Source organism: Eleginops maclovinus, chromosome 20, assembly GCF_036324505.1.
Source record: "Eleginops maclovinus isolate JMC-PN-2008 ecotype Puerto Natales chromosome 20, JC_Emac_rtc_rv5, whole genome shotgun sequence".
Lineage (NCBI taxonomy): Eukaryota > Metazoa > Chordata > Actinopteri > Perciformes > Eleginopidae > Eleginops > Eleginops maclovinus.
The window spans coordinates 18198035-18214958 of record NC_086368.1 but is presented as its reverse complement, the minus strand read 5'-3'; the positions used below and the strand labels follow the sequence as shown (position 1 = coordinate 18214958).

Here is a 16924-nt window from a genome sequence, read left to right as displayed (position 1 = left end):
CACTTAAGTAGCAGGTAAGGTGTGCCAACTCTAGATGGCAGCAGAAATCTTTACCTGTGCTAACTAAAATGAGTTCCTGTGTGACTCTTGTTGTTTCATCTATGTTGACTCTCTTACCTCTAATGATATTGCTTTGCAGTTAAGACTTCCCGAAAAGGCTGAAGACTTAATTAAAGGTTTCACAAAAAAAACAACCTCAGACCAGTTGAGGCTGCTGTTGCCAGATGGCACAATATCAGATTTGAATAGCAATGTAAACATATTTCAGCGCAAAGCAGACAAATCCCCACAATAACTGCTTAGGGCTTCCATTGCATGCATTCCCTGGTGCCTGTAATTGTGTGGAATGTGGTTGGCTGTGTTTTTGGGCCAGAGGTCAGTCACTTTGATGTGTTTCCCTGCAGTGGTCTTTGATGTGTTGCTTAAAGTCCAGCTTGTATTATGAGGATGAGCCCCTTCTTGTAAAGACTTTAAAATGTATGAACTTTGTGAATGTGTACATCTCTGTTTATCCAATTTGTACTCTGATTTATACAGTATGTCTTAAAAAAGGGATAACTTGTCCATGTGGCTTTGGTTAAGAGAGATAATAATTATAAATGATCAGTAGCCTTAAAAAGAACTAAAACATGAGTTGAATTATAAACAACAAAGGAGATACATTTTTTCTCAGGGATCACTTAACATATTCAATCTATTTAAAGTAAAACAGCAGTGCTTCATGTAGCCTGTTTTTACTCGATTCACAGTTGGATCATGCAAGTGAGAGGGATCAAACACAGTGGATTGAACTGGAAGAGTACTCTCGGAAAAAAGGTTTGGTGACATTCTGTGTATCTAAATGAGGAAATCCACATGAATGGAGGTTTAGGATTACAAGTACACAAGGGCAAGTGAGCTAATAAACTTTTATTAAGGTCAAACCAAATTGTTCCAATAAAGTTCTTCCATCCCTCTTAACAAATTCACTATTACTCAAATGTTTCTCAATACATTGAAAGTACAGGATGCAAAGTGAAGGTGGCAGGGTGTGTTTCGAGTTTCCCTGCCAAGGTTTTTGCTTCCTGGCGGTCCCTGACTTCTGCTGATGTAACGCTCTGGAGGAAGAGGTCAAAGGCAAGCTGAGACTGGAGGGAAACGGAACCATTCCTTTGTTCCCTCACAAGGTTCGTTCATGCTCTGCTTTTTCCCTAACCACAGAAAATGATGACCTGGTGAAATTAGTCAGCAAAGCTTGGAAAACAAACAGCGGAACTGACTCGAGCACAGGAAAACATCTCACTTCCAGGCCATCACCTCACCCCATCATGTGCTCAGGGATCCTTCAGTTCATGTTTCTCTGAAAAGAACCACTCTGAGAGGAACATGCTTTTTCAAAACGTTATTGAAAGAAACACTTGACAGCCAACACAGTAGTATGAAAACAGGTGGTTACATTTGTTTGATTATGTGTCAGTGCGAGGCCTCTTTCTCCCATGGCCATCATGCCTCAGGTCTTACCCCCGGCTCTGCAGTGTCTTATCAGCTGTACTTGGCAACAAGTTGGCATGTGATACTTGGTTTTTCTCACTGAACCTTTGCCAGTGGCTGTCATCACATGTCTCTGGCAACAGAAACATCTGCATGCCAGAACCCTTGTGCCCACTGTCTGAAGTGTGCTGGGAGCATTAGTGGAAAAAACATTAAAGCCACTTCACTCACAAAGCAAAGAAGCAGAAGTATTTGATGTAAATGAACAAAAGCTGTATTCGGAATTTCTATTTTTGAGTTATCTGAAAAGGACTCAGCCCATACTGACAAGTGACTGATGCAATAATATGTATAAGCAGTATTTCAGTGTTGTAGTTGTCTAATGTAGGAAAGTACATTCATACAATTAGATTTACAAGTGCTAGATGAACGCTTTATACATTATAATGAGGAACTTTACATCATTTCAAAAGCACACATACTATTGACCAAACATAATAGTTATTAGTAATTAAATGTTAATTGACATTGATAAGTACACTTATAATAATACAGTCTACATGTTAATCTATCAACAAGTTCTGCTTCATACTCTTGATAAAAGCAGTCTTTAAATGTATACTTGTGATGTAGAATTTGTGTTTTGTTGCAACTTAAATCCAAATATTCTGACTGAAAACATCATAATAAGTCTCACAAAATGTATTAACTTGTCAAATTAATTAACGTGTCTGCTCTCTTAAACCAAAAACTATTTTTGAATTGTAATTGTGCATCAGATGATTTTGGGCTCAGGCTCCAAGGTCTTGAAAAACGTTTAAAAACATTTTTCTTTTTCTTAGCAATGGCATATACACTGCCAGCTAAGATAGGAATAATTGATATTTTATTTGAAAGTTATTTTGCTGTTGTGTGCTCTTCTTTCTGGTTTAAAGTGGGTCAAGTAGAGCACGTTTTCAGTTGTTTTAGTGGCAAAAACTCACCTCACATTTCAAAACTAGAATGAAGTCTTCCCATACTTTATATTCTATAATATTCATAAGCTGTATCTAATTGTGTTATAGCTGAAAGGTCACGAGAATACAGTGGTCATTTGTGGGCATGATCTTATTTTTAGGGATGTGGCAAACTGGCCCCCTGCGACCTTAGAGTCTTGACATTGGTCTTTACAGTGTATCTGTTTCACGACGGAAACAGATACACAGATACACTTGGACTGAGTCATTCTCGGAAACTGGAAATATATTTAAAATTGCAATGAAACTAAACCCTACGGTCACTTATCTTAAACATAGCGTTATGTGTAGGCTTGTGGTGAAGAAACACGTCGCTGCAACACATTAGACACGCTGACGGAGTTGTTGGGATGTCGGTTTGGTTTCGCATATCCCCCCTTTTAGCGACATGAATGGAACATCCTGAAAGTGGTTTGGCTCGCTGAATAGCAACTGACAACATCGCAGGGGGCAACTTCACTTCACTTTATCGACCGACACAAGTTGTGGGACACCGATCAGCTACGCCTGCTGTTGAAAACTCACCCCGTCGCCTTTTTATTCCTCAAAAGCAATGCAAAATAACTTTTTCTATTTGTTTTGAGGCAGCACAGAAAAGTAGCGGCTTGAAGTAGCAGGCTTCTGTTTTTTTGGGAATGCTTCCTCAGCCTGCCTCTAAAGGTAAGTTTGTCCTGCTGCAGTGAGACTTTCATTTGCTGTGGACTACACGTCATTCATTGCAAAGAACATGCTCAAAATGACTTTTTTAAAAACTACTTTATGTTAATTATAGAATAATAACGTTTTGGGAGACTTTAGGGATCTGCACAAAAATCTATGGGACATTATTTTAGTTTTTCATCATTTTTTATTTTAACTTGTTTTTTTTTAATGGCATTTATTATACAATGATGCACAGTAACAGTAAACATCACGGTGTTTTCAGGTTTTGACTTTCAAAACATTAGCCAACTGATCATTATACATTAATAAGCAGGGAATTGTGCCATTTATTCGAAAAGTTAACTCCTTCTGTGACTTTTTGCCGGTTCTTTATACTTTCTGGCTCTTAATTGTTAAGCAATACTCTTTTAAAAAAAAATCATAAAGCTTTATACAACCATTTGAATAACTAACCTAATGGAGGAAGCTAGTGAGGACTAACACTGATTTGAAAAGTATACAACCAACTAAATATCTTTCTCGTCTGTGATTTGTAGAGCAGAGAACGACAGTCCTAGCTGTCAATTCACATCTGAAGACATGTTGTACTGGACTCTGTCTGACTGGAAAGTGCTGCTGCTGACTGTGCTGCTATGGGACTGCCTTTGTGCTGTGGGACTAAAGCCGACGAGATGGCCACTGTATTCTAAAAAGCCTTTGCTCCTTGCTTGGAATGCCCCGACTGAAGACTGCGGCCCGAGGCATGGTATACGCTTTCAGCTTGATAAATTCCAAATCGTGGCCTCACCCAATGAGGGCTTTGTTCGGCAGAACCTCACCATCTTCTATGAAGATCGCTTGGGCTTGTACCCCTACTTCAAGTCAGATGAAACAGCGGTGAATGGGGGGCTGCCGCAGGCGGCCAGTCTCACTCAGCACCTGGAGAAGATGCCTGAGGGAGTGCGGAAGTATATACGGGAACCAGGGGCCAAGGGCCTGGCAGTTATTGATTGGGAAGCCTGGCGCCCACTCTGGATACGCAACTGGGAAAATAAAGATGTTTACCGCAGACATTCTCTTGAGTTGGTGCGTCAGAAAAACCCAACATGGCCTCGAGAACAGGTGACCAAAGTGGCCCAGAAGGAATTTGAAATGTCTGCCAGGAAGTTCATGCTGGAAACACTAAGGTACGCCAAGAACCTGAGGCCCAACCAGCTGTGGGGTTTCTACCTGTTCCCTGACTGCTACAATCACGACTACAGACGCACTCTGGAGAACTACACGGGCCGCTGTCCTGATGTTGAGGTGGCCCGCAACGAGCAGCTGAAGTGGTTATGGACTGAGAGCACGGCCCTCTTCCCCTCCATCTACATGGCCCCTGTGCTGCGTTCCTCGGACTCCGGGCGGAAGTTTGTCCGGAACCGTGTGAAGGAGGGGATGCGTTTGGCATCATCCGGCGATGGGTTGGCACGTCCTGTGTTTGTGTACACCCAGCCCACTTACAGCAACTCCCTGGAGCAGCTGACAGAGGTGAAGATCTAACTGTAGAAACATTAACTGTGGGTGAGGGTTAGTGGATGTGTAGGACAGTAACGGGGCTATTCAAGTTTTGTCATCGCACACACTCTGGAGTGTCGGCCAGAACACTACTTCACGGCCAGGATGTTCAGGGTATGAGGTGTACGTTGGAGAAGTCAAGGAGACAACGACAGGATGTTTTAACCACTTGTATTGATGTATATTCAAGCCACCAATGGGCCACAGACATATGGTTACAGGGGGTTTCTATATGTTTGTGTGTGTGTGGTTCTGAACAAAAGAGAACATGAAAATAATAAGTACAACTACGGTGTAACCCGCACACACATAACTACGTTAACATATTAGCGTAGCAGGATAAACTCACGGCATCACGGCGAATGTAGAATATTATAACCTATACCCACAAGTAGCCTACTATAGGCAAGTATATAACTACATTATAACGAATAGTACACGTCACCAACGTATTCCATTCATTATAACAGGGAATAACATCATATTAAACAACTCACTTTCTCGCATGGACGCACACTTCGACAAACAGGGTCTCTTACAGCAACACGGGAAGACATGTGCTACTACCAGAGCGCGCTGGAATAAATTGTAGACAATGCGCGTCGCACTCAGTGAGAAAATGGACAAGTCAACATATTAATGCCTAGAGCCTTTTGTACATTAACACTCCTGATATCTGTTTGTCTTTCTGAAACTTTTTTACCCTTCTGGTGAAGTTTTGAAATAGGGATGCACTATTTATATTTGGCCATAATGTGAATTTATTTATATAGTGTTCCAATAATGAAAGTTTTGCGCTTAATTATTATACATTATACAAAATTGCTTTGATTTACCCAACAAGCACAGCTTCCAAACACAAAAAACAACTCACTGACTTAAAAGGCGACCGAGTGTCACTTTTTGAGAAAGATAAAAAACAATTAAAAAATGTGGAATTACCAGTTTTTAAATCAGCACGGTGCCTTGATAAACAGGTTATTGCCGTTTTTGAGTATCGCAAAAAAAAATCTAAATACATATTGAGCCTCCTTAGGATACACTTAGTAAGGCTTTGCTGCGCAGGCTTAGTCATGTATTATAATGCACATTTAGGCAGAGCAGAGGACTTTTTTGCTTTGAGATTAACTCTCAGTCACAGTGTAGCTTTAGCATTCAGTGCTCTCTCTCTGATCAGGGCGTGCTCAATGGAGCTTCAGCTCTGCTTTTCCTTATCGGCAGCTGCAGTCCTTTCCTGTTCTGGTAGCTGACAGACACACCAATACCTCTCATTTATGTGGAGTGGGCAGGAAGGGTGTTGGTCAACTTGAAAATCTCGCTTACACCCTATGGACCGTTTCCATATGGGAGAATGAACAGATAAGTGCTGGTGCTGCACTCCACAGTTCACACACAGTAGCTCATGCCCCACTAACATTTTGACCCTGTTATAGTGATACTGCACTGTGTGTTTTTCTTGTGCTTGGCCTGTAGTCTTAGAAAAGTAAGAGGTTAAATTGAAATGCTGTATCATCTTTTACAGACTGACCTCGTCTCCACCATTGGGGAGAGCGTGGCTTTGGGAGCAGCTGGAATCATAATGTGGGGAGACGCAGCATATGCAAGCAGCAAAGTAAGTGTCCATGTGCTAATCATAAATCATGAATCACTCAGACACTACTTACAAAACTGACCATAAACACGGTCATCTGGTAAGTTGATAAGTCATCTGTGCAGTCAGTTGATAGCTAACGTTTATTCCTCAGGCTTCTGTTCAAAGGTGGTGGCTTGGGTCACATGGATGTATTCAAGGCAACACAGGAGATATTTGTCTTTTTTTTTAAAGTAACATTTATGCTCCGAAATTTAAAATTATGAACATTGCATTTCTCAATCTCACTCATACTGAAGAGAAAGAGGAAATGAACATGGCCAATTCATAATCTTTAAAACGAATATCAGAATGACCCACAGTTGATGACACACGTGTTAAAAATGTGAAGACAAACAGGCATTCATTGGAGAAAAGTGTCTTTATTCTACTTTAATGATGACAAACACATGCTATGTTATGCAGCAGCACAAGGGTCAGTCACATCTTTTGATATGAATATTTATACATTTTTCATCCATCTTAATTTTGTATGGTGTATGAGTAATACATAGAATATAAACTGCATATTTTATTTTCATACAGTGAAATTGCCATGGGGTTTTCCCTTGTTTGCCTCTATTTTGGATACATTAGCAAATCCTATGCTGGTCGTGATCAGGTGCCATGTAATTGATATTTTTTATCGAGATTAAGGCTTTTAAAAAAAATTCTATGCAGATTTAGAATTAAACATATTTGTATCACGTCTAAGGAAGTTACACAGCCCATTTTATAGATAGGATGTTTAGCTCACAAAAAAAGGGAAACTCAATTGCCTTTCTAGAAATATTATGATTCATTGTCACAGCTACTCAACTATATATAAAATGGTTAAAACACCACTAAACCATTAAAAAGCTGCTTGAACATCAATCAATCTGTCTCTAACAATCGTCTTATTATTTCTATTTTATTCCATAATGCAACCATTTTGCAGTGAGAAATGTTACTTTTGATACTTTAATATATGATGATGATTATGCTCATGCACTTTAAGTACAATTTAGAATGGAGTAAATGTAGTTGTAACAGCGTATATGTACATAGTGTTATTGCTTATTTCACGTAAAGAACACTTCTACCACTAATAAATGTTACACTCAAAGCTGTTAACATACCTTTAAAAGTCACAAAGGATACTGTCACACCCGTGATTAATGTAGTTTAAGGTTTGGTGTTAAAGGTCAGCAGTGCAGACGTGACCTCTGTGAGTGATGACCGTGTTTTTTCTTCTTTTTCCTCTCCAGAACAGTTGCTCTGACCTGGATGCCTATCTCCGGGGTCCGCTGGGTCAATACCTCCTCAACGTTTCCACGGCAGCAGAGCTATGCAGCCAGACCTTGTGTGGTTCTCACGGCCGCTGCCTGCGCAAAAATCCAGACAGCGATGTTTACTTGCATCTGGACCCCGTCAGCAATAGCGCCACAATGAGCGGCAGGCTGATGGGCAGCTTGGCAAAGACAACTTTACAAACCCAGTTTCAGTGCCAGTGCTTCAGCGGCTATCAGGGGGAGGGCTGTGATCAGACAGACCCTCTACACCAAAGAGGGACAGCATCTCAAATGCTGGCGTCAGCTCTGCAATGTGCCAGCTTACTGATTATCTCTCAGCTCCTCTGTTAATACACCATTCATACTGTAGACATGGTTACATTTTCTCAAATCTTAATACTGAAGCATATGAGATGACAACGTGGGAATCTAGAGAGTGAAAAGTTTCATTAAATCTTATTTCAGTTGCTGTAAAGTATGGATGACAAAGTGAAATTTTGTGAAAACACTGTGGAAAGAATTTTAAATCTGTATTTCAAACAATGGAGGCCTTGCATGAAATTAAGTTGTTAACATTTTGCTCTCAGTTTCCTCTCAGTCACTGTTTCAAAGTGTCAAATGTCATGTTTTAGGTGGATATATGATGATCTAGTTGGTCTATGTCAGAAGACGTGGTGAAAGGGGAATTTTTGCACTTCAATCTGGAAATAGCACAATATGTATTAAAAGTGCCTGATCTTTTTTTAAACATGATCTCTCACTCACATCTGATGATTTAATGGGGGCTTTTACGGTGTTATTATTTATTTGAATGTATGTTTAGGTGTTCTATATGAGTTTTTCTTTATATGAATTATTGTGTCCAAAACATGACTACTAGTTTTATCTTTAAACAGTATTTTTGTATTTCAGCAGCTAGAAGCACAATGTAAAAGAAAATCTCCGACAATTTATATGTTCCACAATTTCACGTACATTACCGCCTCTCTCTTTGTGATGTTTTCTAAACTTTGACTTTTGTCTAAGAAAATAAATGTATTTGTTATGGCCTATTTTACATTTCTTTCAGGATTAACAGAACACAATAAGAAGGGCAGAGTCCACAGAAGATTTGGTTTCCCAATAATGCAGGAGTGCTTCTGCTGTTTGTAGCCAATAAAAGTGATGGGGGGGGGGGGGGGGGGGGGGGGGGGGACATGTCATCGCTGTCCACTAAGGGGAGGCAAAGCCAGCTACTCCTCAGGGAGGGACTCATTTGCAGGCTGCTGGATCATACCCCCTCCCCATGTAATTACAGGGTGCCGTTAAACCAAGAGTTATTTTTACTAGTTTTAAGAGTTGTGCAAGGCATATATTAAATTTGCAGGGTAACAAGTTCATTATGGCTTGCTTGACATCCATTTGAAGTAAAACTTAATTGCCCACCCAGGTCAAATCTCCGCAGAAAACTGTTCTTTTAAAATAATAGTCACTGTGATTTTATTGAAACACATGAGAAAATACTGTATGACAGGTAGAACGTTAAGCAGTTTTAAGTTGCCTGTGACTTTAAATCTGCTCCTTTAAATGATCTGCATGTCTCTTGTGATTGGCTGTTCGAGATTCTTTGCATACTTCTGATTGGTTGTTTTTGGTTCCTAGAAGCACTTCTGCTTTTGCTCCTTCCCCTTTCCATGCATTCAGATCATGAGACTTTGTTTGCTTTTTCCCTGCTCGTCCAGACCACAAAGTACTCATCAAAAAATCCATATCCAATTGTAAAATAGGTAAGTGTCTGTTTGTTATTTTGTCCTAAATCCTTTCTTTTCATTCACTACATAACATTATGCTCGGTTACTTCTGTCAACTATAGCTACACAACAACACGCGTTTGTGGTTATCTGGGAAGTAATGCAGGATTAGCATTGGACAGAGAAAAAACAAAGTTTGGTCATAAACTGAAAGAGTAAAATCTAATTTGTTTAAAATGTTGATGCTTGAGACACTAGTTATCTCACAACATACAACCAACCACAACCAAAAAGTATGAAGATAACAATTTCGCAATATGACAGTATTACGACACAGTTGAGTGAACTGAGCAGTGCTGTCTTTGCCGTCTTTGCAGGGATGAGTTCCTTTCAACAGGAAGTGCTGCTTTTCTTAAATCTGATCAGCCTGGTGTCAGGGCTGCAGTTTGCAACAGAAGTGCCTTTCCTCACAGTGTGGAACGCCCCTACTGCCAACTGTTTCTCACAATATGGCATTGACCTTGATTTGGGCACGTTCAGCATCGTCCAGAACCAGAACCAGACATTTATAGGTGAAAACATTACAATCTTTTACTCTGAAAAGCTGGGTCTGTATCCCAGGTACACCGGCAAAGGAGAGGCTATCAATGGCGGGGTACCTCAGAACGCCAGTCTGGATGAACACCTCAGGGCGGCCTCTGAAGATATCCGCACCTTGATCCCTGACAGGGATTTCCAGGGCCTGGCTGTGGTGGACTGGGAGAGCTGGAGACCAGTTTGGGAGAGAAACTGGGACAGTAAACAGGTGTACATGGAGGGCTCAAGAGCACTAGTGAAGTCCAGACATCCAGATTGGAGTCCTGCACAGGTAGAAGTCGAAGCCCGGGTGGAGTTTGAGGAAGGTGGGAGGAAGTTCATGGAGGAAACATTAAAGCTGGGGCAGCAGGAGAGACTAAATGGGCTGTGGGGCTTTTACGGTTTCCCCAACTGCTACAACTACTACAGTGACAAAAGCACAAACTATACAGGCGAGTGTCCACCTCTGGAGCTGAAGAGGAATGACCAGCTGATGTGGTTGTGGAACGTCTCTTCTGCTCTTTATCCTGACATCTACCTCAGCCTGCAGCTGCGAGACCTGAGCAGAGAAGTGCTCCTCTACACCCACCACCGCATCCTGGAGGCCATGAGAGCTTCATCAACAACACCTGTGTTCCCTTACACTCGCATCGTCTACACATACACGTTAGATTTCCTCTCTAAGGCAAGTGGCAGATGTTTTAATTAAATGCTCTTGTGGGATTGTGATGATGTGTTCTGATTGTTCAGCTTGCTTTTCTTCCCTGCAGGAGCATCTGGTCTATACCGTCGGAGAGAGTGCTGCTTTAGGATCTGCAGGGGTGGTGCTGTGGGGCGACAATACCTTCTCTAAATCTCAGGTACAGTGACTGATCTGGTAACTATTCACACAGTACGTCTACAAGTTTTGTGTTTATGTTCATTCATATTTCTCATGTAAATCTTACATTGATCATGAGCACTTCCATCAAAAGTGTTTTGTATTTGCTGCTCGATAGACAATGGTGAGTTTATTTTGTTTACTTAGTGTCTATGGTTATTTAAAGCAATGGTTTCAAAACCAGAAACAACCTAAAAACATCATGTTGACTGCTAGATAGCCAAAGAAAATCATAAACACAATATGTAAAGCATATTGAAGCTTTGAGGGAACTTATTATTATAGCCTCCTTTCTCAAAGGTTAAAATAAAAACATTGTAATATAGTTTAATTAAAGCTTCTTTAATTGTGTTGAAACGTTCTGGTCCTTTAGCTAATGTCTTAGAAAGTGTTATACTCAAAGAACATCTAGTAATATTTCAATATCTTTTACTGTCAGCAATTCCCATCATGGGCCTTCAATTAAGTTAAATTCATTTTATTCACAAACTATTTAAAAGCATTGTTACAATCATAGGAAATAATCCAAAGCTTCAGAATAGAATAGAGTTTAATTTACTGTAATATTTGCATTATAGATTACTGAGACATCTATATATTGGAGAGAGTTCATGTAAATACAGAAACATTTCCCAGCTAAAAACACCTAACCAACCAAACACACTAAAAACTAAACTGATCTAACTCTCAATACTTATTCATACACCTTTTAACAAATATCATATCATATCAATATGTAGTTTATTTTCCCCAAACACAATGTGTTATTTGACTTGTTTTAAATTGGTTCTTGTTTTATTTTATATGCAAAGGCTCATATTCAGCCCTGGTTATAAGCTTGCATCATCTATGTGTTGAAGTGTTTTTTTTTTTGTACATCAATACAATTGTGTTAAGTTGTGTGAATGCTTTATTTTTGTCTCTCTTATTTCTTTCCCCCTTTTAGGCTACTTGTAAGGCTGTGAAATCCTACATCGACCAGACTCTGGGTCCTTACCTAGTGAACGTCACGGCGGCGGCGGCTCTCTGCAGTCAGACAATGTGCTCCTTTCAGGGAAGATGCCAGAGGAGGAACTCAGACTCGAGGGCCTACCTACACCTAGACCCTGCGGTGTGGAAGGTGGTGTCTGAAAAGAAACCACATGGAGGGCAGAACTACAGAGTTTTAGGACAGATGAAAAACCACGAGGTAACATTAATGAAGTCTGAGTTTCGGTGCAAGTGCTACCCAGGATGGGGCGGGGAGAGCTGCTCCAAACGAATGCAGGGATAACAGGCTCTAATTAAGGGAGTTACAAAGACAGTATTGATATCGTAAATTGCAGTAAAGTCTGTAAAAAGTGTCAAATGAACCACTTCGGGGGTAGTATTTTTCTTTTTAACAATTTACATTTTTTACGTTGTCCTTGATTTGCATCACTTTTATGTTTGAGCCTCACTGTACAAAATGATTTATGTGCAGACGTTGTCTCTAGAAAACCGTTTACACATCTGAAACTGGAACCATCCAGTGCACAAAACCTGAGAATGGATTTGTGGATACAGTGAAGAAGCGGACATATTATGTAATACAACATGCTACTTTATACTCTTACTCAAATACATTTCAGTGGGAAATATTGTACTTTTTAGTCATTCTTTTTTCAGTGGAAGCTATTAGTTACTTTCAAGATTAGGATTTAAAATGATTCATACATAGCATCAGCCAGGGGAAATATCATTTATTCCAATTAAATGACTATGTTGCCTGAACACATTTAAAAGCTGCTTACAAATTAATAATACAAAATATTACATTATGGGACATTCTGGATAATAAGGATTTTTTCTCTTGATACTTTAAGTACATTTGACTGATGATACTTTTGTATATTTGCTTGAGTCCTTTTATGCATTTCATGAAATAACATCATGATGGGACTTACTTTAGTAAACACAACTTGCCTTTAATTAAAGTTTCATGCTGTGGTTTTCATTTAAAAGTGACGTATATATGACGGTTTTTGACCAGCAGGTGGCGCTGTGGGACAGCTAACTGGCAGAGATGCATGAGACATCAAGGTCAGAGCTCTGGGTGTTAGTAATCACAAGGAGAGTCAAATCAGTGTAGAGGAAAAAAAAAATTGTCTTGGTACATCCGCTTCTTCTGACTTTATGCTCCAACTCTGCAGCCGCTGAAGCGTTCATGAAGGGTTAAACTCTGAGAGAAGCAGAGAGGGCATAAGGTGACCTTGATTGATTTACGAGTGGCTCTACAATGTTGTCTTATCTGATAGCCACCGCTGCTCCAAACTGGTGTTGTTGATTGTGATTTTCCCCCTCTCTCCCCTGAGGGACCGACAGGCTGGAAGAACAGACTCCCACAAGGTCCTGCTGTTTCCTGCTTCCTGCTTTATCATCACTGGCTGAATTATAGGGAAGCTTGATGCTTTTTATTAAGCTGAGGAGAGTTTTCAGCCTGTGTTCTTTTTAAACATAATTTTAGTGTTTGGTTGTGCAGTTTCAGAAAAATACAATTTGCGTTTCATAAGCCACAGACAGAATTTAATGTCCAGTCTATATTTACCTGTAGTTTCTTGATAATGGCAGAAGGAAACACAACAAGGCTCTCCTTCTGATTGACGTTTGTGCTGCTTGTCAGTCTATTTGTGATTATTATTATTTTGTTCACCTTGGCAGCCTTAAATCCAATCCCTCTGTCCAAATAGAGATATAATTATAATAATGCTGTGTTTGTTTAATAGGCTTGGGTTTATTAAAGATGTTGTTTAGAATATTACAATTCTATTCATTATGCAATGTCATAGTTTAACTTTTGGAACAGTATTTCACATTTAAAAGAAAAACTTGCAGAAATAATTGTACACAGTCAATTTCACACATTATGAGCAGCATTTATCAAATGATACCACAAACTTTGAAATTGCCTTTCAGTGTCATAAATGACTACATGAGCAGAGCCAGTCTGATCTGTTTATCTGGTTTGAGTGGTCTTCTTCCCCCCTCCACCCTCTGTCAGGTCTGGCAGGCCCTCTATTTCTCTATCCTCTCATCTCTGCATTTCTTCATTTTGGCGTCTCGCTCTGTCACCTCTCCATGGTCACGTCTCCCCTTTCCCTGCTGCTCGGTCTAGAGATCGTCTCGCTCGCACTCGGTTTAATAACTGTTTTGTCATGCTCCGTGTCTTTGTCCTTCAGAGGAGTCGACTCTCTGATCAGGTTTCTTAAAGATCTGATGCGCACTTGTTTACATGATTTATCTGCGTACATGTCACCAAAGACATGGTGGTGTGTATTGATCAGACTTTTATATGAATAGTTTGATGTACAACTATTTGCTTGATTGCTTAGTGTTAGACATGAAGATCAATGGCGGTATCTCTGCACTGAATGTGAAGCTACAACCAGAACATGGTTAGCTTAGCTTAGCTTAGCTCATAGAAAACTCTTATGATGGTTGTTTCCTGTTTCCCATTTGTTTCAACTATGACTGTAGTTGTTCCCTTACTTTACCCACATTTTTTGTGTCTCCCTGTACATATTAAACAAAAAGGATGTAACACTTTAATTAGTGAACATTACACATTAGGGTTGGTAGGTTAGCTGTTTTCTTGTCCAAAAAGGTTAACTATTCCTGTAATGAAAATAATTGAACCTCTAAAAGGCAAGTGAAAAAAACAACTCTGGTGATACAGTTTCTCAGGTCTGATCTAAATTGTCTTTGTCTTTCCTATGTTGACAACTTCACTGGTTAAACATGGTTTCTATAAGGATTTACCTTGCAAAAAAAGAACCATCTTTCATAGTTCTTTACAAACAGAGGATACAAAGGTAAAAGAAAGTTACTAGGAAAAATATTCTCGAAAATGTCTTTTCCCCTCTGTCTTACAGATGAAAAAAATAATGTACTTAGAAAGATTATCCAGGCAAAAGTGTTTTTTGCCCACCTGTGCTTACGTCATAAACACTGGAGAGAAACACATCAGAACAGAATTTCTTTCTTTCTAGCTTTTGTATTTATATGCATTTGGCAGTTGGTAAACCACACCTTTTTTATGAGCTTGAATTACATGCCACTACTTCACACTTACTACTACTGATTGTGAGTGAGTAGGCTATAAAAACCGATGGAGAGGGGTACTTGAATCAGTTTTTATCACATCTCCATGTACGTAAATGAAATCAGAGCGGGGAATCAGAGACATGAAATGAAAGGCAGAGTGTGATAGAAGTCACAATGTCCTATTTCTTAAAGAGTTGGAACTCTGAAATTGCGACACTTAAATTGCCTACTGGTAGGATCTCCACCTGCTGCTGTCAGACCATATCCCATAAGAGTCGGTGTCCAGCTGACGGCGATCAATGTATTTGCACATAGAGGAATTTGTACGGATGTGCAGAAAAAACAGATCACTGTGTCTTTCAGTTTCCTTGTGTGTGAAGCATAATGTGTGTTATTGCTGTTGAGGATTTGCTTCCTCTGCTATATGCCTCCTGATGAGAGGTGACCTGACAGACTGTCCCATGTGACTTCTCCCGAGACGGCGCTCAACCTCAACACCACGCATCCTGCAAGACCCCATCAGAGCTTAAGAGCAAAAGGAAACTCACATTCAAACACTTGTGATACAAAGGTGGCTCCTGCCAAAGCCACACAATAACTGTGTGTGCCCTGGGAGCCATTCAGGTGGAAAATTACACTGCCCAATCAATCGCTAATAGAAAATCTTTCCTCTGGTCGCGGCCAATCAAATGCTGGCTGTGTGCTTTCTCCTTGAAACAATGGCCAATCAGTTGCTCACAATGCTTGTCACTGTCATGTTGATCATCATCAAATGTAATTATTCTCCTGTTTCATGGACAGATATTGATGGCGTTGGTCGGTGACGGATGATGAGAGTAAATAATGCAAGCTAATCAGAAACTAACTATGCAAGTGGAAAGAGAATAAGCATTTTCCCAACCAAGGCCTTCTTTCAGTTTGTAATTAATTCAAATGTGATTTTTTTTTCTTTTTTTCTGCAAGCATAATCCATTTCAGCGTTTTTCTCATTCATTTGAAAGGATTTGATCTTGGCTCATTTGAATAAACATTTTGCTCCATATTAGTCTGGGTAATGAAGTGGATCTCAGAAGAAAATGCTTTTGTTATGAGAGTGGAGAGTGCAGTGGCACTAAGGAGTCTCACACTGGTCACCTCAGTGCGAAAATTGCTGATTGGATAGCAGATTTAATCTAAAGCATTATACTAATAATGATTTGTAATTTTCTTGTGGACAAAGTTTGAATGTTAAGAGCGGTGGACCGAGTGTTTTTGGAAATAGGAAAAGTGGGGTTTTATACACAAAGCAGCAATAAAGCCGTTGTTGGATGTAGAGTACAAGTCTTGATAGCACAAACAATTTTGGGATGGATTCTTGTTTAGTTGTTGAGGTTAATAGCGCTTTAATTAAACGCTCAATATTTAACATTAGACATATCTGGCTTCTGTATAAACCAAAAACTGAGTGACAAAAGACTTGGGTAAAACTATAAAACATTGGTGCCCTATGTCTGTAGTGTTTGGGTGTCAACATCCTGTTGGCTATAAATTGCGTATGGCGGTATTTTGTAAAACTTGCCTTCAAAAAGTTAACAGAAAAAACGTGTCAGCATCATTTAGGGCCTACAGTTAAAACTGATGTTATTAATGTTGTGATATAGCACACACAGATGCACAAAGAAGTGTTTATGTAGTATTTCTTTGAGAGTGGGAAAAGAAGCAGCTCAAAAACCATGATTCGATTTCTAACGTACTGGATTCTTATTCCACCCCTAAAACCTCAATATGCCGTGCATTTAAGAATATAAATTATGCTTAGTTGCTACGTTTTTAGAAGTGATAAACAGTCTGCAACAAGCAAGAATTTATTTTCATAGATGACTCCACGTCTTTATATTATATGAATGAATAAGGTCAACAAAGCGGTGCAACAGTCATTTCCTGCCTCCGGAAACTGCTGTGGTCTCGGATACTAAAATACATAAAGGCAGAGTGGGATTTAATGGGATTCATGACTCCTATTTCACTATCTTAATCGACTGTCTGTTCCTTTTATTTTGATTTACCAACTTTTATTTTAAACAACTACAGTAGCCCATGCACACACA

At 39.7% G+C, this 16924-nt stretch overlaps 2 protein-coding genes across 2 annotated transcripts; both read left to right on the top strand.

Annotated features, from left to right (window-relative positions):
• Positions 1 to 2662: 2662 nt before the first annotated feature.
• On the top strand, positions 2663 to 8639 carry hyal2a (hyaluronidase 2a). The gene is made up of 4 exons (XM_063911321.1): positions 2663 to 3146; positions 3686 to 4658; positions 6208 to 6297; positions 7566 to 8639. Exons 2-4 carry the CDS (start codon positions 3729 to 3731, stop codon positions 7938 to 7940), a joined length of 1395 nt encoding a protein of 464 aa, XP_063767391.1. The 5' UTR covers positions 2663 to 3146; positions 3686 to 3728; the 3' UTR covers positions 7941 to 8639.
• A 611-nt stretch (positions 8640 to 9250) lies between these two features.
• Positions 9251 to 16149, top strand: hyal1 (hyaluronidase 1). Its single transcript, XM_063911969.1, has 4 exons — positions 9251 to 9355; positions 9697 to 10580; positions 10666 to 10755; positions 11722 to 16149. The coding sequence occupies exons 2-4, from the start codon at positions 9699 to 9701 to the stop codon at positions 12046 to 12048; spliced, it is 1299 nt and encodes a 432-aa protein (XP_063768039.1). The 5' UTR covers positions 9251 to 9355; positions 9697 to 9698; the 3' UTR covers positions 12049 to 16149.
• The last annotated feature ends 775 nt before the right edge of the window (positions 16150 to 16924 follow it).